The 20,969-nt window shown below is 37.2% G+C and overlaps 1 protein-coding gene across 3 annotated transcripts in view; it reads left to right on the top strand.

Annotated features, from left to right (window-relative positions):
• The first annotated feature begins 1,028 nt into the window (after nt 1–1,028).
• DPY19L4 (dpy-19 like 4) overlaps nt 1,029–20,969 on the top strand; it is a 59,136-nt gene continuing 39,195 nt past the window's right edge. For 2 of the 3 annotated variants that reach the window (XM_045560745.1, XM_045560746.1), the window contains exons 1-7: nt 1,055–1,165; nt 5,065–5,175; nt 10,620–10,744; nt 14,222–14,312; nt 14,578–14,699; nt 14,804–14,949; nt 20,340–20,463. In XM_045560745.1, the coding sequence (XP_045416701.1) occupies nt 1,150–1,165; nt 5,065–5,175; nt 10,620–10,744; nt 14,222–14,312; nt 14,578–14,699; nt 14,804–14,949; nt 20,340–20,463 (735 nt within the window). In that variant the 5' untranslated portion in view covers nt 1,055–1,149. Of the gene's footprint in view, nt 1,166–5,064; nt 5,176–10,619; nt 10,745–14,221; nt 14,313–14,577; nt 14,700–14,803; nt 14,950–20,339; nt 20,464–20,969 lie in introns of all 3 variants that reach the window. The other variant, XM_045560744.1, reaches the window with a different exon arrangement.

Below are 20,969 nucleotides of genomic sequence, written 5' to 3'. Positions count from 1 at the left end.
GACCCCATCTCTACTGAAAAAATAGAAATTAGCTGGACAACTAAAAATATACAGAAAAATTTAGCCGGGCATGGTGGCACATGGCTGTAGTCCCAGCTACTCGCGAGGCTGAGGCAGCAGAATTGCTTGAGCCCAGGAGTTTGAGGTTGCTGTGAGCTAGGCTGACACCTTGGCACTCTAGCCTGGGCAACAGAGCGAGACTCTGTCTCAAAAAAAAAAAAAAAGAAAAGAAAAGAAAATCTGTCAGTTCCTAAAATTACTTCTGAGCACTGTTGGGGAAAAGGTTCTGGTATTCGTTGGAGTATGCTAGGTAATAACGAAAGTGAAGACATACATAGTTTTAACAAATTAAACCTATGTTCTGTTGCTGTGGAATATCTAATTGCACCCCACCCTGATACCATAGTATTTTGGGTTTTTCTCCAGAATATCATGAAATGCAATGTATTTGTTTAATCAGTTTTGCTGATCAAAAACATTAAGTTCGAAGCACAAGTCTCTTTCTTGCAATGGTCAAATGGCCTACTAAACCAAAGCGCCAACCCAGAACATTTTGGTGCACTTCGAAATTCCAGTGAGAATGCAGGCACTGATAGCAGTTGGGAGCACTGGGTTACAGTTCTGGCTCTGACTAGCCTTGCGACTTCCACCGCGCTGGACCTCAGTTTCCCCTTTTCGAAATGGGGCGAGGATAGGGGCTGGCTGGATCTGGAGGGTGTATCTGATGATTGTCTCTGATTCGCTAAGTCGAATCACAAAAGCTGCGGAAAGCATGCTCAACTCCCCACTTTTTTGGAAGGGAAGGGCGAAGGGAGAGGCCGCAGCGGGAAGCGGAACCCTCCAGCCTCGCTTTCCAGGTGAGGGAGCGGCCAGCACCGGCTGCCAGGGTAGGGGCCCCTGGCGTGGAGCCTCCTTCCTGCCGGCGCGGGCCCGGGCGCCCCAGCGAAACGCTCCGGCCGTTCTCCGCTCCCGGCACTCTGGTTCCCTGGCCGCCTGGGGGGATGCGGTTGGCAGCGACACCGGAGGGGGGCGGGTCAGGAAGTGGGGGCGCGGCGGCCGGGAGCGGGCCCGGGGCGGCCCAGGGGTTGGGCGACGGGAGACTCCGGGCCGCTCGGGAGCCGGAGGGGCGCCCCGGCCTCCGCGGAGACGATGGCGGAGGAAGAAGGTGACGGCCCCAGCGTCCAGCGCGCCAACTGCCGCCCGTGGTCTGGGGAGAGAGGCGGGGGCGCGAGGGCCCGGAGGCCCGGGCTGCGGGCGGCCGGTGGCTGCGGTCGCGTGGGGAGGGCGTGAAGGAGCGCGGCGGCGGGGAGAGGGTTGCGGAGAAATTCAGCAGGAGCGGAGTGAATGGCCCCAAGTTTTGTCGGCCGAATTGGGAAGCAAGGGTGGTGCTTAAAGTTGGGAACCCGTAGCAAGAGTGAAAGCTTGTGGGGAGTGGTTGAGAAGGAGGGTTGTGAGCAGGTCATTAATGAAGTGGGGGACCTGGGGTGATTTAGAAGACGTAGGTTTAGGTGCTGAGTGCATATTTGAATGCGATGGTTGTTTAACCAGATGCGTCGCATTCTGCGTGCGCTCTTTGAAGGCCTGTGAATGCTGACGAACACAAAGTCGCAGGCTGAGAGGGGACGCTCGCCACACGCATAAATAGAGGCGGGGATTGGGGTAAACACGGTAAGGTGAATTGGGAGGGGATGAGGACGCAGAAACTGAGGAAGGCCAAATTCATTTATGGTTTAGGCAGAAAATGGCAAAGGGCAGGGGCAGGTAAGTAGTTTTGGGGGATGATGAGGCCAAGAGGGCTTCAAGGGTGAAAGTGGGTGGCCTGGAGAAAGGTTTCCATGCCTCCTTAGAGTGAATGCCAGGAAAATCCATTTTTTCAGCAATAATTATAGAAAATGATTGGCGTCAGAGAAAAATGGGCAGTTGGAAGAAACTTATCAGCTCGTGATAGATACTATAAGGAATATTTATGGCATAATAACTTCATGATACCCCTACTAGTTTCAGGAACAATATATGGTGAGTCAGTTGACCCAGCAGTTAGAATTTGTATTCTGGTGGAAAACATAACTTTTTACCTTATGAGTGGAGTTGTGAATGTGATAGTAAGTTGATCTAATTTAGATTTAATCCTTTTTGAACCAAGAGTGCAAGGAAGGAGTTTGTAAAATTCAGTAGAAATTAATTTTTAAAAATATTAAGTGTAAGAAGTATTTACTGCTCTGTGACTTGCTGCCCTTGTCCCTATGCTCATGCTTGGTTCATATTTGCCTCCTCCACTTGAGTTTTGAGAGTGTTGAAGCTGATCTAAATTTAAGACACTGTAACTAAAAACAGCTTCAAAATCCAAGCTATTTGTAGTTGGTAAGGAGAATGTAATTCCATTTGTTTCCTTGGTTCTATCTGTTGTTACACATATTGTAATTTGAAACACTTCTTGGTGTATTTTCCTTTTCTGACTAATTGCAAATCTATAGGGGTAGGTTGATGGGCTAGCTTGTATGTTCCTATGGGCACGTTCATGCTTAATTCAAGTATGAAAAAAATTAGCACTCCAATACTGGAAGTCTTTAATATACATCATGTAAAATGAAAAATTATTTTAGATTATATTTACTCCTAATTAAATAGATATGATGTGGAACCAATTAAAAAGACTATACCATTTTATAAAATTTACTTATTTGATATAAAATGATAAATGATTTTTGGTTGTAGAATTACAGGTAATTCAAAAGTAATTATATCTTATATGGAACAATTAATGGGTTGCAGCTTTATTAAAATATAGTTTCAACAAATTTTTAATTCCATAAATATTTGGGTGATGAGCTGTAACAGTCAACAATGAATGAGTGATTAAATTCATTTATTATAATGCTAGCAGTGATAATATTTATATTAAACATGTCTATGTGCTAGGCATTATTCTGAGTGCTTTATGTCTATTTGGCACTCTGTGCTTTTTTTTCAAAACACAAATTATCTTGTATTCACTGTATTAAAATTAAACTAAATAGGCCAGGTGCGGTGGCTCATGCCTATAATCCTAGCAGTCTGGGAGGCTGAGGTGGGAGGATCACTTGAACTCAGGAGTTAAAGAGCAGTCTGAGTAAGAGCAAGACCCATCTCTACCATAAATAGAAAAATTAGCAGGATGCCAGCATGCTTGTAGTCCCAGCTACTAGGGAGGCTGAGGCAGGAGGATTGCTTGAGCCCAGGAGTTGGAGGTTGCAGTGAGGTATGCCACTGCACTCTGTTGGGGGCAACAGAACAAGACTCTGTCTCAAAAAAAGAAAAAAAGACTAGTCTCTGTGTTTTACTTATATCCAGGTATTCTCTATATCCCTTTTTGTTTACTATTCACATTCACTGGATCCTCTTCATTGTCCAGCTGTTATTTCTAAATAAATACTCCTTGGGAATCTGAACTTCCAAAACATGTCTTCCTTGATAACAATAGTCAGGGTGTTTATAGTTATGCTTCCTGAAAGAAATGTCAGAGCCAAGAAAGAAGTGACAAACTTGAGTAGAGCAATATTAAGGTTTCATTTGGAAATTTCTATGTATAGTCTGGATAGACATTTGCAAGCCTGTTTGTAGCCCTGTTATATTGTATGAAGATCACTGGACTCAAGTCTAAAATAGCAGGTTATTTTTGTGGGTATGTTATAATCTTATTTAATTTGAGTTTTTCTTTACAATGCTATAAAAAAGTAGTGAAAAGGAAACTTGAATTCTACCCGAGAACTTTCCTATCAGAACTAATAATCTAGTTTGGCCATTGCTTTGGCCTTTGATGTTTTTCCTCCTAGAGATATCTGGCTTTGTCTTTCAATTATGAAGTTACATGATTAATAGAAAGGAAATGAGGTGAAATTTGCATCTGATCAGTTTTGTTTCTTGGTGACAGGCAAAAAGTTAGTTTTAGGGACAAAGTTAAGGAGATTGGCTAAAATGAATACTGTATTTCTCAAGTTGTACTTTTTGCCCCTACAATTTAATGCCACTAAAATTGATATGTCTGAAAATCAGTGCATGCATTCAGTATGATAGTGTTTTTTTATCCTTGAAAACCTATTATTAAATAGTATCTTCAAATATATGGCATCACAGATGCAGAAAGTATAGTGTTATTGATCCTTTATAGATTATTTATTTCTATGGTTCTTGATCATTGCTAATATAGATCCTTGAGAGATGACTGTTGAGATTTGTATACCTCATAAGTTATTTGAAAATCTATGCAAATTTTTTGTGTAAATTATACTTTCATAAATAAAATTCATTTGTATGTGCAAAGAGAGAACACTTTTAAGTTCCTAAAAGTGATGTGTTTAATAAAGAAAATTTCTTAAAAGGAAAATGACAGTTTTTTGTAAGAATGCTTTTTATGTGAATATTCTGTTCCCAATTTATCTTAAATGTGTATTTTTTGACTCTATCTAATGCAAAAGACCTATCTACCTGGCCTCTTAGTCACATACAATATGTTTGGCTTTTTTCTTTTTTTGAGACAATCTCAGTCTCTTGCCCGGGCGAGTGCTGTGGCATCAGCCTAGCTCACAGCAACCTCAAACTCCTGGGTTCAAGCTATCTTCCTGCCTCAGCCTCCCTAGTAGCTGGGACTACAGGCACACATCACCATGCCAGGCTAATTTTTTCTATTTTTAGTAGAGACAGGGTCTCACTCTTGCTCAGGCTGGTCTGGGACTCCTGACTTCGAGCAATCCTCCTGCCTTGGTCTCCCAGAGTGCTAGGATTATAGGCGTGAGCCACCTCGTCCAGCCAGTATATTTGTTAACTATCTCAATAGATTTGTTAACTTGGTTTATCAATAAGACTCTCAAAAAGAAGTGGGGGGTGGAGCCTAAATTATCTTTGTTTTTTTTTTTTTGTACAAAAGACAGGTTTGCAGGGGTGCTAAAATAATTATGAAAAATTTATCTTTGGTACTAATAGATCTCACTGTGACTTTTGCTTTAGTATAATAAAAGTTAATCAGCTCGGGATATAGACTAGAACAATTTTGATCACACACTGCAATATTATCTCAAATGTTTTAAGGACCAACTGTAGAATTGCGCCAAAGAAAAAAGCCAAAGTCTTCAGAAAATAAGGAATCTGCCAAAGAAGAGAAAATCAATGACACTCCAATTCCTGAAAGAGCTCCAAAATGTAAGTGAGACAGATTTGGAGTTTTTGTGATACTACAAAAAAAGTTATGATAGAAAATATATTTTATGTTAATATCTTAATGTATAAACATATTTTGAGATTAAGTATATGGTTGACTTTTATTAGGTTTTGCTGTAGAACAACCTCAAAATCTCACTGGCATGTGGCAAACATTTTTTTCTGATTAATATTACATGTTGTGGTTGCAGGTTGGCTGTAGTTTCCTGTGTTAAGAAGGAACAGCCCCTATTTGGTACATATATTTTTTGTGACAGAGGGAAGGAGCAGAACAGACAGAATCATGCAATGTTGCTTAAAGTTTCTGCTGACCTGGAACAGTCTCACTTGGCCTTAACATTCTGTTGGCCCTAGCAAGTCATATAATCACTTCAGGCAATTCGATAGAGAAATATACTCTGACTACAGGGAAGTGTTACAGGTCATGTGGTAGGGGCAAGAATCTATAATCTTTTTATAGGGAAGTAGAAAATAGTCACAACATGAGTCTTGAACCCAGGGTCTTCTTATCTACCTCAGGGTCAGCTATGAATCATTCTGATCCAGAGACCTATGAACTAAAAGACAAGTTAGCTGTTTTGTGTCAGGAGCTCCCAAGACCATCCCCATGTTTGGTCATTAGCTAGAAGGATTCACAGGTCTCAGAATATAGTTGTACTTACTATGATTTATTATACTGAACAATACAAAACAAAATTAGCAAAGGGAGAAGGCCCATGGGGTGAAATCCATAAGAAGCCAAGGACAAGCTTCCAAAATTCCACTCCCAATGGAGTCACACAGGATGTGCTTGCTTCCTTCAAGATCAAATTGTGATGTTTATAAAGTTTTGTCTACTAGGGAAGCTCATTAGTGACTCAGTGCTCAGGGTCTTTATTGTTGGTTGGTCATGTAGGTAGCCTCTGCCTACCATATGCCAAAATTCTTGACTTGCAGAAGGAAAGCATAAACTACATTGTTTGTACAAATAGGGTAGGCATAGTCCCAGATGCCAGCCGAGAGCCTACATTGCAAGTAGGCCTTTCTTAGGAAAGCAGTCTCAGGTCTGCTATAATAACTCTTTTCTGCACATGCCCCATCTTTTAATATACATTGTTGGATAGGAACAGGGTAATCAGAATAAATGCATCTATTCAGAAATGAAGAGTAGGAGACATACATCAGCCACTGGTCCATAGCAATTCTGAAATCCTACTAGGCAATATGTCTTCTTACTCTTGGGTAGGAAATCTTTTTTTGTCTTTTTCAATCAATAGAAGTTGAGGTATAATTAACATACGATTAAATGCACAAAATCTTAGGTGTTTAATTAAATGAATTTTGATACTTGAATGTAACCAAAACAAAATATAGAACATTTCTATTATCCCAGAAAGTTTCCTTGTATTCCTTTCCAGTTGATTTTCCCTACTGCCCCTAAGGCAACCCAACCATATTTTATCAGTACTGAATAATTAACTTTGTGTGTTCTAGAACTTTAATATAAATGGAATCATACAAACATGTATGCCTTGGTGTCTGGATTCTTTCATTCACCTCAGTATATTATCCTTTAAAAATATGATCATTTTGAGATTTATCCATATTGTGTATATCAGTAGTTCATTCCTTTTTATTGCTGAGTAGTATTTCACCATTGAGTATACAGTCATGGGTTGCTTAACAACAGGGATACATTTTGAGAAATGTATCATTAGGTGATTTCATCATTGTGAGAACATAGAGTGAACTTACACAAACCTAGATGGTATAGCCTACCACACACCGAGGCTATATAGAATAGCCTATTGCTCTTAGGCTACAAACTTGTATAGCATGTACTCTACTGAATACTGTAGGCAATTATATTTGTGTATCTAAACATAACTAAACATTGCAAAGCTACATTAAAAATATGGTATTATAATCTTAGGAGACCACCATTGTATATGTGGCCAATCATCGACTGAAACATTATGTGGCACATGACTATACCATAATTGTTTATCCCTTCTTCTCTTGTTGGGCATTTGGGTTGTTTTCAGTATTTAGTTATGAATAAGGCTGCCGTGCACGTTCTTATACAAGTCTCTTTGGACATATGTTTTCATTTCTCTTAGGTAAATGCCTAGGAGAAGAATAACTGGTTAAGCTTTTGAGAGAGTGTTCTATCAAAAGAACTTCCTGCCTAGATTCAAAAGGACTCAACTCTTCAGGCCTTAAAACGTGGCATATAAAGCCTCTATCATATAGTCTGAGCAGGCTATTTTTAGTTCTCTTTTGAGAAGGAGTGAGTGTGCTTTACTTTTAGGAAGGAAGTGAATGTTTATGACTAAGATGGCATAGCATGGTAGACTGTTTTATTGTTTCCAAACGTTTGCTCCTTTCCCTAAAAGTGGATTATACATCTCTTTCCATTGCCATGTCATTTGGACTGCCTCTCTGAGGCAGAGTACCCATCCCTATCTCATCGTCAGGGTGATGATGTGATTTGCCTGGGCCAATGGAATGTAAGTGGAAGTAATAGTGTACTACTTCTGAGCAGAGACTCTGCCTGGTGTCCAGCTCTTTTCCTCTGTCATGAGAATGCTATGTCCCAAATAGGGACTGACCCCAGTCTGGAACTTAGAAGATAAAAGAAAAGCCAGAGCTAATCTAAAGTCTAGCATTGGGTGGCAGCTTGGGACAGAGTCACTGCTGACCCACAATCCATAAGTAATATGAGAAATAAACCTTTGTTTTATAAGCCAGTGATATTTTGGGGTCACTTTTGTTATCATAGCAAAACTGACTAATAGAATGGCCATTTAAAAAATTTGGAAAATATTAATATAAGAATGAAAATTAAACAATTTAGACATAAGCGCCACAATGTAGTATTCTCCCCGACTACAAAAATATATTTTCCAGGTAGAAAATGTGGAAAATAGAGAAAAGAAGAATAAAAATAACATCCATAATTTCACTAGATATAACTATTAAAATTTTAGCATAAGTATTGTTTATCTTTTTTCCTGTATACTTATACTTTTTTCACTTTTTGTGAAATTGAATCCTGCATTTCTTTTCTTAATATATCATTAGCTTTTTTCTGTGCATTAAATATTACTTAACTGTGTTCTGTATTATTGATAGTGACATATATGTAATCATTTTTTTCTTTTTTTGTGCTTGATTAGCATTTTACAAATGAAGGAACTGGTGCATGTATAAGTTAACTGATTAGGCTGGTTTATGACTGACAGCTTAAGTAGAAGTCAAATTCTTTACTTTTCAATTTTCAAATTCAAATTCTTATTTCTTAAGACAATTTCCAGGGCCAACAGCTCCTTATTTTCTTTAAAATATATATACCATGTCAAACACTGAAAGCTTGATGTCTATTCCATCTTTGACTTCTTACAAAAGCAAAATATTTACTATTAAGGTAAGACATTCATATATACAAATAGGTTGAATATACTTTTTATAATATCTCCTGATAAGCGAGATTGATTTGCCATTGTCTAAGCTTTAATGAAAAAGAAAATAAGAAACATTGAGAAACTTTGAAGTGCTTTCCCCAAGCTGCCACCATAGATCAGTTTTTCTTATGAGTTTTTGTAGTTCATATTGTCAACATTGCTTTAACTATCTCATATATTTTTGCAGCTATGTGTGTGTTACACAATAATAATAGTTAATATTTTCTAAGCTCTTACTATGTACCAGGCACCATGCCAAATGCTTTATATGTGCCATTTGGAAACAGAAATTTTAAAACAATCGTATCATACTGATGCTAATATTTGATTTATTTGGTAGTGTTTTTCAAACATTTTTTTTTTCTCTTTATTTATTTATTTATTTATTTATTTATTTTTATTGCCATGAAGTGTAACTGCACGAACATTTAGAATATAATTCTTACTCATTTAGTGATATCTAATTATTCTATTTAAACTAGTTTGCATAGTAAACTATGTTGCTGTGCAAACTAATATTTACTAGTGTTTTAAAAATAGCCAAGATTTTTAGTTTACCTAAACTAAAGCTAACAGAATTTGATTTTTACAAATCTGTCAATCATTCAGTAATGGACGCTGGCTTTAGGCCCTTAGGCTTGTGCTTGTTATACTTAATGGCTGTAGAAGGACTGAATCATTCTGTGTGTACAAAATCCAAATGTGTTTGATGTTATTTCATCAAGAAGTAGTTTTATGGCCGGGCGCGGTGGCTCACGCCTGTAATCCTAGCACTCTGGGAGGCCGAGGTGGGTGGATTGCTCGAGGTCAGGAGTTCAAGACCAGCCTCAGCAAGAGCGAGACCCCCATCTCTACTAAAAATAGAAAGAAATTATCTGACCAACTAAAATATATGTATAGAAAAAAAAATTAGCCGGGCATGGTGGTGCATGCCTGTAGTCCCAGCTACTCGGGAGGCTGAGGCAGGAGGATCACTTGAGCCCAGGAGTTTGAGGTTGCTGTGAGCTAGGCTGACGCCAGGGCACTCACTCTAGCCCGGGCAACACAGCGAGACTCTGTCTCCAAAAAAGAAGTAGTTTTATATAAATATATATACATATATAAATCTAAATACATATATATATATGTATATATACACACACTCATATACACATATATATAACAGTTGTATGTGATCTTTTAAAACATAATTATCAAAACTTACTGAATTATGCATCTTAAATGACTGTAGTTTATAGTATATAAGTTATTCTTCAAAAAAGAATTCCTTGAAAGGAAAAAGAAAAATCAATAGTAATTCTGAATGTAATTTTTTTTCTTTAGATAATTGGGTTGTACATTCCTTTTGATTACTTTTTTAAATTAATAGACTTAATTTTTTATCATCATAACCATTTTAAGTGTTCAGCTGTATAGTGTTAAGTATATTTATGTTGTTGTAAATGGATCTCAGAACTTTTTCATCTTGCAGAATATAGACTTTAATTTTAAAACAATTTTAGATTTATAGAAAAATTGAGCAGATAGTAGAGTTCCCACATTATGCCCTCCCACATGCAGTTTCCCTTATTAACATTTCACATTAGTGTGGTACATTTGTTACAATTAATGAACCAATATTAATGTATTATTATTAACTACAGTTCATATGTTATTTAGATTACCTTAGTTTTTATCTAATGTCCTTTTTCTGTTCCAGGATCCTGTCCAAGATACCATATTGCATTATTATGTCTCCTTAGGTGCCTCTTGGCTTTGACAGTTTATCAGGCTCTCCTTGTTTAAAAGCCTTGACAGTTGTGAGGAGTACTGGTCAGGTATATTGTAGATTATCCCTCTGTTGGAATTTATCTGATATTTTTCTCATGATTAGACTGGGGTTCTGGGTTTTGAGAAGAAAGGTCAATAGAGGTAGAATGCCATTTTTATCACGATATCAAGAGTGTCTATTACCTTTTGATTACTTTTAATATTTTTTTTCAGATGTATTATTTCAACGCTTTGCAAAGATTCTCATTGGCTGTCTTGCAGCACTTACTAGTGGTATGATGTATGCTCTCTACTTATCAGCATACCATGAACGGAAATTCTGGTTTTCCAACAAGCAGGTAAGAAGAAAGAATTTTGAGTGTACGAAAGTTTTTCTAGGGAGCCAAAATATATGTGTAATAAGTATGACAAGTGCTGTCTTATTTAATGATTGTTAGAAACAAAATGCTTTAGAAGCTCTTTTGAGAATGTAGTCATGGTATCAACCTTAAAAAATTCAATAGTATATTTCATAGAATAGAAACTATGAGGGTGCTCTCCTTCGTGCAGTTAATTATCAGGGACTTTTGATGGCAGTGAAATGTTATGGGGTTTATTCAGCCTTTTAGTAGTTTTGGTAGCTCACATTTCAGAAACAGTCTGTGTCGGCCGGGCGCGGTGGCTCACGCCTGTAATCCTAGCTCTGGGAGGCCGAGGCGGGTGGATCGCTCGAGGTCAGGAGTTGGAGACCACCCTGAGCAAGAGTGAGACCCCGTCTCTACTAAAAATAGAAAGAAATTATCTGGCCAACTAAAAATATATATACAAAAAAATTAGCCGGGCATGGTGGCTCATGCCTGTAGTCCCAGCTACTTGGGAGGCTGAGGCAGTAGGATTGCTTAAGCCCAGGAGTCTGAGGTTGCTGTGAGCTAGGCTGTTGCCACGGCACTCACTCTAGCCCGGGCAACAAAGTGAGACTCTGTCTCAAAAAAAAAAAAAAAAAAAAAAAAAAAGAAACAGTCTGTGGAAGTTTCAGCATTAAAATATTTTAATTTTTAGATCATATGATTAGAATGTTTTGGGAGGGTTGAAAGTGATTAAAAGGTATGACATAGTATTTTTTTTTAATAAAACATTAATTTATTTAATGTGAAAGTACTTGCACATAACTACAGTAAAAACAATCAAGTAATCATATATTTTTACTGATATATAGAATCACCATGAATGCTATAGCTACAAATGCAAATTGATATAGGAATGTTGTGTTGAGTACTGAAATGCCATGAACTTGTGAACAATCCTTCGTGAAATTCTGAACAGAGCCAACTGCAGTCTCCTCTCAAACAATATTTGCATCCCTAGAAAAATTTTATGAATATTAAAACCATGCAAAAAATATGTTGCTTCCATGTAAAACTTTGCTTACATGTAAAATATGTGTGTGTTTTTTATTTCAGAACATTACAGGGGTAATGACATAGTATTTCTCAAGGTGTTGCCTCGTGTTACTGTGATTAATGTTTGGTTTTAATTCCACAGACTCTTTAGTCACTATAGTTATATTTATAATTTCATGGTTTGACCTTTGAAATAGTTTGTTTTCAAAGTTCCCTTGACTTTATAGGGTTTTAAAATTTTTGAGCCCAGACTGGGTTTTTTGTTGTTTTTATTTTTGAGCAGGTAGTCAAGCTTCCTAAGCCATGAATTTACTTAACACTGCCAAAACATTTAACTGAGTAATTACTGACTACATGTGTATTGATTTAGCTATTACTGTAGCATATGTTATTTTCTTGAAAATGTTATGCAGATTAATAGGAGTTCTCAACACTGGATATATGACTGAATCATCTGAGATCTTTAAAAAGATAACCTCCATCTCAGATTCTTAGGTAGGAGTAGGGGGAAGGGCTGGGATCAGTACTTCAAAAAATATTTCCAAGTGATTCTGTGATGTAGGCAGAACTGAGAACAACCAAAGGTTTGAAAATATAGAAGGCCTTCATCAAGAACTTTGTTTTTTAATGCATTGTGTATTGGCCAGGAGCATTACAGTACCAGGGAGCTTTTTCAGAATTGCAGACTCTCAGACCCCAATTTAGACTAAAAATTTACATTTTAATGACATTTCTAGGTATTTCATATGCACAGTAAGTTTGAGAAACACTGATTGAGAGTTTAATCTTTGAAATCTTAAACAGAAACATCTGTTTTCATTAATAAAAAATCATTTTAAGGAAATTTATTTAGGTAAGTAAGCTCTATCTTAATATGCTCGGCCTGCTGTAACAAAATACCATAAACTAAGTAGCTTTTTCAACAGAAATTTATTTCTCACAGTTCTGGGGGCTGAGAAGTCCAAGATCACTGTGTGGGCAGATTTGGTGTCTGGTGAGGGCCCACTTTTGGTTAGTTAGGTGGCCATCTTCTTGCTGTGTCCTCAAATGGTAGAAGGGGTGAGGAATCTCTGTGGGCCCTCTTTTGTAAGGGCGCTAATCCCATTCAGGAAGTCTCTGCCTTCATGACCTAATTATCTCCCAAAGATCCCACTTCCAAGTTCCTTCATATTGGAACTTAAATTTCAACATAGAATTTGGGGGGACGTAAACATTCAGACCATAGCAAGCTCTAAATGGGGAAAAAAGGGTTCATTGGTCAAATAGATCTGGGAAAGACTTCCTCTTGGAGATTCACAGGGTATAACATATACTGAAACTCTGAAAAGTCTTGCAATAAAGAAAGCCTTTAGTTGGGTTTAATCCAGCCTTTCTCAAAATTTATTTAGCTACAGAACTCTTTAGTAACACCCATCAACATCTTAGGAAGTTCTGTTGATCAAACTTTGGAAAAATGCTCTAATATCTTTTGTTGTACTAATTGGTAAATATTACGTGTGAAAATCAAGTTTGATTGTAAAAGATTATAGATTCATAGAAGTTTTAATTCAGCATAAAAAGCACAAGGCCTTCTAATAATTTTGACTATTACGTTATTAGTTCTCTTTAACCTAATTTTAGGAATTTTAAGACTTGCATATATTTCTGAAAGTTCATTTGAATAGCACTGATTAAGTATCTGCTGCTTTTGAAAAGTACTAAGTAAGGAAGGGCTTACTGTTCTGGATACATAGGAATGTGGAGTAGTAATAGAAAATACTACTTACTTCCTGAACATGTTTTTATTATGGGCCTGTAACACTTCAACTATCATTTGTTATTACCTGTCTTACTATTCTTACTATCCTTAGGGCATTTCTTTTGGTTTTCCCTTTAGATTTTCCTTATATATAAAACAGCTAATGACTTATTAGTTATAATCAATTTTAAACCTTAAGTGTTTTCATTAAAATGAAAACAGCTACTTGGGCATCTGAAGCAGAAGGATTGCTTGAGCCCAGGAATTCTTGGATGCTGTGAGCTATGACTGCACCTGTGAATAGCCACTGCACTGCAGCCTGGACAACATAGCAAAACCGTGTTCCTTAAAAAAATGATAATAATTGCCAGATTGTTGAAAAGTTTAATCTCCTCATTAATATGGCTACTGGTGATTAATGGAAATTCAAACATGTCTGAATAAAAGGATAAATCAATATGTTAATTTAGGAGATGAGGAGGGAGAAGGAAGATTGCAGCTGAAATTTAAAACACTGATTTTTTTTTAATTTTTAATTATGGGTATTTGTATATCTTTATAGAGTACATGTGATATTTTGATACAGGTATACAATATGAATTAGTCAAATCAGGGTTATTGGGGTATCTATCACCTCAGGCATTTAACTTTTCTTTGTAAAACACTGTTATTTAAATAATCATTTCATTTTGTTTTAGGAGCTTGAACGGGAGATCACATTTCAGGGTGATAGTGCCATTTATTACTCCTATTATAAAGATATGTTAAAGGCGCCTTCATTTGAAAGAGGTATGATAATCACAGTTATATTTTTAATAACTATTTTTCTAAACTAAAACATTATTCTATATTGGAGCCTTTGTGAGGATTTGTCTCAGAATATAGGTATTTTTCTATATAGTACTTAATAAAAATATTGGAAAAATGAGGCATGGATATTATATTTTGGGATTTCTTGATAATATTAAATATTTAATGACTAATGAATGGTATATATATTTAATTATTTTAAAAACAGAATAAATAATCTGTAGAAAAATCTTCCTGCCTTTAGGTGTTTACGAACTGACACACAATAACAAAACTGTATCTCTGAAGACAATAAATGCAGTGCAGCAAATGTCTCTATATCCAGAACTTATCACCAGTGTTTTATATCACGCAACTGGAAGCAACGTATGTATATTTCTTTTGACCTTAATGTTTATTTTCTCAAATATTTATGAATCCTCAAATTATTTAATGTCATCCTATTATCTTACTCTCTTTTTTCCATTTAGGAGAGTATGGAGCCAGTGTATTTTTATATTAGCATTGTTTTTGGATTGCAAGGAATATATGTTATTGCTTTATTTGCTACAAGTTGGCTTATGAGTGGAACATGGCTAGCAGGAATGCTTACTGTTGCGTGGTTCATTATTAACAGGTAAGAAAGGTGTTTCTAATTGATTTTTATAATTTTTTGTGGCTATGGTAGTCAGTGTTCTGAAGATGCCCCCCATCCCCAAGATTTTCCCCATCCTAATCCCTAGAACTTATGAATATGGTGAGATGTCCTTACTGTGATTATGTGATATAGCACATTGACCTTAAGGTAGGAAGCTTACCCTGCAGGCCTGATCTACTTACATGAGCCTTTAACAGCAGAGAGCTTGGCCAGGCGCAGTGGCTCACGCCTATAATCCTAGCACTCTGGGAGGCTGAGGCAGGAGGATCGCTCAAGGTCAGGAGTTTGAGACCAGCCTGAGCAAGAGCGAGACCCTGTCTCTACTAAAAAAAATAGAAAGCAATTAGCTGGACAACTAAAAATATATAGAAAAAATTAGCTGGGCATGGTGGTGCATGCCTATAGTCTCAGCTACTTGGGAGGCTAAGGCAGAAGGATTGCTCAAGCCCAGGATTTTGAGGTTGCTATGAGCTATGCTAATACCACGGCACTCTAGCCCAGGCAACAGAGCAAGACTCTGTCTCCAAAAAAAAAAAAAAAAAGCAGAGAGCTTTCTCCAGCTTAGAAGGGGAAGTAAGAGAGATTTGAAGTATGAGAAGGATTCACTGCACCACTGCTGGCTTGAAGTGAGGAGGAAATGAATTCTGGCAACAACCAGTGAGCTTGTAAGAAGGACTGCAAGCCCCCTATGAGAACTGTACCCTGGTTGATGCCTTGATTTTAGCTCAGGGAGACTCTGAACAGAGAATCCAGCCATACTCTGCTGGCCTTTGTGAGATAATAAATTTGTGTTGTTTTAAGCCCCTGCATTTGTGGTCATTTGTTATGCAGCAATAGAAAAATAATACACCTGCCTTATATCTCTTTTTTCAGACATAGTGACACTGGTATACATGGATATACCTCTTCTTTTCTCTTTTATTTAAAATTGATGACATAACTTCTTGAAAAGGAGGAGGCATCAAATACAGCACTGTTAAGTTAGCCACCGTAGATAAGGGCTCTATATTAATCTATGACAGTGTACTTTGAATTAATAAACCCATCCCCTTTGGTGATCAAAGGAGCCTCAATTCTTTAATAGTGAGGGAAAAGAGAGTAGGGGATGGGGCCTTTTTTTTGAAATGGAGAGCTCATATGAGACATGTCATAAAGTTTTCCTAGCATTGGTCAATGTCATAAATTTATTTCTTATGTGATGGACATTCTCCTTCCTCTCCATAGCACTTCCCCCCACCATAGCACTTAGCATAATTAAATTTTAAAAAATGAAACGTTTCTTCTGTTATACATTTTCTTTTATTTTCCTTAAGCAGTTGCCTGATGAAAAATATGACGCTTTCAGGTTATCGACAGGGAGCATTAAGGGTTATATCTCTAACTGGGCTTTGTTTATATTTAGCATCACATGCTGGCAACAATTTTACATGAAGGACTTTTAAAATTTTCCTTAGAAGTTTTCAAGTATAGCTATCCAGTTTAATGGGTTAAGTGTGTTTTCTTCTTAAAAGCACAGGGATGAGCCAGGCACGGTGGCTCATGGCTATAATCCTAGCACCCCGGGAGGCCTAGGTGGGAGGATTGCTTGAGCTCAGGAGTTTGAGACCAGTCTAAGTAAGTGCGAGACCCCATTTCTACTAAAAATAGAAAAATTAGCCAGGTGTAATAGCATGCGCCTGTAGTCCCAGCTACTCGTGAGGCTGAGGCAGGAGAATCACTTGAACCCAAGAGTTTGAGGTTGCTGTGAGCTAGGCTGACTCCACGGCACTCAAGCTTGGGCAACAGAGCGAGACTCTGCATCAAAAAATAAAAAATAAAAAAAGCAGAGATGAACCAAACTTTATTATTACAAAGTAATATAGGTACAAAGTGATATGGAAAATTGAGACCAGCAAAAATAAAATAATACCTATATTTCTACCACCTAGAGATCACTCATCATTGTTTATACCCTGGTGCATATTGTTTTGGATCATTTTCTATATGAGAGAGAGTGTGTGTGTGTGCGTATATGTATTTTTTTTTACCAAAATGACATAGTACACATACGTACTATATCTGTACTGTTTTATATGCTACTTTCTTTATTCCACAGTCTGGACTGTTCTGTTTCAATAACTTTTTATCTTATCTCTAGTCCATAATATGATTTCCCTAGTTGACCCCCAAATTCCTATTTAGGGGATTTTTTTTTTTTTTACCATTCACCATTTACCTAACTAAGGTTTGTAATCTTTGCCTTAACTAGTAATTTCATTAGGGTTTATAAAATTGTATTTTTCTATTTTTGTTAGCTATGTTCTTCAAAAGAATTTTTCTTCACTACCCAGGACTCTTTGGTTACCTTCAAATTTAGGAACTATTAGAAAGTAAGGACAAATGCTTAATTTCATTTTAATTACCAATTTCTAAATAAGATTTTTTATTTTTTTCTTTAAGAGTCCCAGTATGTCACCTAGGCAGGAATTGCTGGGCTTAAACAATCCTCCTGCCTCAGCCCCTGCGTAGCTGGGACTACAGGTGTATATCACCATGCCTGGCTGATTTTCTTTTTTCTTAAAACTTTTTTGTAGAGACAAGTTCTGGCTATGTTGCCCAGGCTGGTCTTGAATTCTTGGCCTCAGGTGATCCTCCTGCCTCAGCCTCCCCAAGTGCTGGGATTATAGATGTCAGCCACTGCGCTTGACTTTAATTTTTTAAAAAAAAACTTGCTTGAATTTTGATAAGAATGTTATGGGAGTCAGTAGATTAATTTGGGGAGAATGGACATGTTAACAATACTGAATCTTCCATTCTAAGATATTTAAAACATGATAATCTCCCCCTTTAGGGCTTCTTTACTGTCTCTCAACATTTTGTAGTTTTCAGTGTAGAGACCTTACCTTTTTTTAGATTTATTCATAGATATCTGATCTTTTTGATGCTTTAATTATATACTGCTTTTGTAATAAATACTCAAAAAGTATGAAGAAGAGAGAATATGCAGAATACGTATAATGTAAGCTTAAAAAGCAGAATGTAAATTTATTGTAGAGTTATGATTCTATTTATATATGGAACAAATACTTGAATGGATTATAGGGCAGTAGAAATGCTTGATTTGTTATAATAGTGATTAGTGCTGTTATACATATCAGTAGGAACAAAAATATTAATGTGCAATTATTTTTTGCCATGGTCTTGTCTCTTTCTTCCTTGGAAAATCTTGTGTCTTGTTTTGCTTAGCTACTGAACTGTTCCGCTAAACATAAAATAGGTCAAAATGTAAATCTGAAGAAACCCAGTGAAGGCTGTAGGTCAATGGTCCCCAACCTTTTTGGCACCAGGAACCAGTTTCATGGAAGACAATTTTTACACAGACTGGGATGGGGGTGGAGGTACAGGGGTTGGGGGATGGTTTCGGGAAGATTCAGGAGCATTAGATTTATTGTGCAGTCAAACCTCTTCTAATGATAATCTGTATTTGCAGACGATCCCCAGCACTAGCATCACTGCCTTAGCTCCACCTCAGATCATCAGGCATTACATTCTCATAAGGAGCACACAACCTAGACCGCTCGCACGTGCAGTTTACAGTAGGGTTCTTGCTCCTGTGAGAATCTAATGCTGCCCCTGATCTGACAGGAGGCGGAGCTTATGCGGTGATTCAGGCAATGGTGAGGGGCTGTGAATACAGGTGAAGCTTCTCTTGCCAGCCTGCCGCTCACCTCCTGCTGTGTGGCCTGGTTCCTAACAGGCCAAGGACCTGACCATACCTATCTGTGGCCGGGGCTTGGGGACCGCAGCTGTAGATGATTCAACATAAGAAAGTAAATTGTGCTACTCTTGAGAAAAAAATAAAAGATTTGATGGGGAGAAGAAGGGTGAATGAGACAGGAATTGGGGTGGGAATAGAAAGAGAAAGTTATTAGCGCTTATAGATCTGAGACTAGGAAAAGAGATTTGAGTAAGGAGAATTTTTAGGATTCATCATATGTGCTATGTAATTCCTCCTTAATTGCTTTCTTTTTTTCTTTTTCTTTTTTCTGAGACAGGGTCTCACTCTGTTGCCCAGGCTGGAGTGCAGTGGCATCGTCATAGCTAATTTCTAAATTTTTCATAGAAAAGAGGTCTTGCCTGTGTTGCTCAGGCTGTCTTGAATTCCTGACTTCAAGCTATCCTCCTGCCTTGGCCTCCCAAAGTGCTGGGATGATAGTGTGAGCCATTGTGCCTGGCCTCTCCTTAATTGCTTTTTAAAAAATGTTTTATTCATTGGTTTTTATGGCTTTTTGAAATTTGAGTTTGTTTTTTTTGAATGTAATATCATGCTGAGCCTGGCTGGATTATTGCTGTTACTACTATAGCTTCTTGGTCCATGAGGATTTAACAATTGTAATTTTGATTATTTGCACGCAATCCAGTGGGTCATGATCAGTGTAACTGGAAATATAATTTACTAGCTGTGATACCATATGCATATATAGGTAACTACTTAGCTATTGAGGGAACTAAATTTTCTGTAAGTATGTCCATCATTATTACTCAGGATAGTTAAAAGCCGCAATTTTCATAAATTTTCAGAAAAACAATAGCACTTTTATTTTTGTGTGGAAAATAGCCATTGAGTGTAAGAGAGCCAAATTTAATGACTGTTGGAAAGGTAGTCCCTTGTGGTCTGAAGATATTTACACAATACTCTCTCCATGAAAATTGATTGAAGAGAAATTTAAGAGTAACCTACAAAGACATTTCTGTATTTGTCATTCTGGAAATTTTCAAAAGTCTCTAGGTATATCCCATAAAAGACTATTATGATGTTAATTCTGGGTAACCTGCTGATTGAAAAGATTATTAAACTAGATGTCAGAAGGTAAGTTTTATAATCCCAGGAATGCACCTGCTGGCTCTATGACCTTGATTAAGTCATACCATGTCTTATATGAGCTTCATATTCCTTTTGTAAAGGAGGATAAGAACTTTGGATCTGCCAAGCTGCTAATTATGTAGAACAGATTGTACTTTAGAGAAGGGTAGCCATCTGGTTAAGGGAAGGTGGTGGCCCTGAAATCCAGGGTACTCTGTGCAACAAGTTGTATGCCTTAGCATGGGGCGGAATCTACCCAGAGAAGGTATGCCTTTTCCAATTTTCATAGAGGCCTGTGTGTTCACCCACACAGTGCACAGCAGCACTGCATCTTCCTGGGTTGGGGGCGGAGGTGAGACACTATTAAATTTGCTCAAAGATGCTGTATAGGCAATGAAAGGTCTGTCTATGCCTACCTCACAGGATTGTTATAGAGGACAAAGATTTGTGTGAAAGTGCTTTGAAAAGTCTCGTGTAACACAAATATAATATTTTGCTTTTGCTGTTCATCTGTGGTTAATTTTAGGGTAGATACAACAAGAATTGAATACTCTATTCCTTTAAGAGAAAACTGGGCACTACCATATTTTGCATGTCAAGTGGCTGCACTTACAGGATATTTAAAAAGCAACTTAAATGCTAATGTACAGGTAAGATACAAATCTGTTTTATCCATTACAATTAGTTCTGATGTATTGCAAATGTGGTACATAATTTTTAAGAAATTTTGTTCATATTAAGAGTTAAGTTATATTCGATGAAACCTAGTTACTATATTATAAAAGATATGGCTAGGTAGTTTTCTTATAATAACACTGTTATATAATCAGATTTTGTTATTAACAGTGAATTATTTTTAGGAGAAAGTAACTACTTTATTATTTTAATGCAGTTAGTTGGCAAATATATGATGAACATCTATTTTGAAAATTGATCTGTCCTTCTATTCTTTTAGTACTTCTAAAATATTGATGGCCATTAGTCATCATAATTTGAAGAAATATTAATGAAGATACAAAGAGTGACTACAAATGACAGCAATGTTACCTTTGATGATAGCACTGTATATTCTCTGTTTTCTTCTCCTGGTTTGTGTGACTGAGGCGTAGGTAGATTAGTGCAAGTTTCAGAGGACTGTCGCAGATAATTTAATTCT

The sequence above is a fragment of the Lemur catta genome, chromosome 9, assembly GCF_020740605.2.
Source record: "Lemur catta isolate mLemCat1 chromosome 9, mLemCat1.pri, whole genome shotgun sequence".
Classification (NCBI taxonomy): domain Eukaryota; kingdom Metazoa; phylum Chordata; class Mammalia; order Primates; family Lemuridae; genus Lemur; species Lemur catta.
The sequence above is the reverse complement of the archived record's forward strand: the minus strand, read 5'-3'. Positions and strand labels throughout refer to the sequence as shown.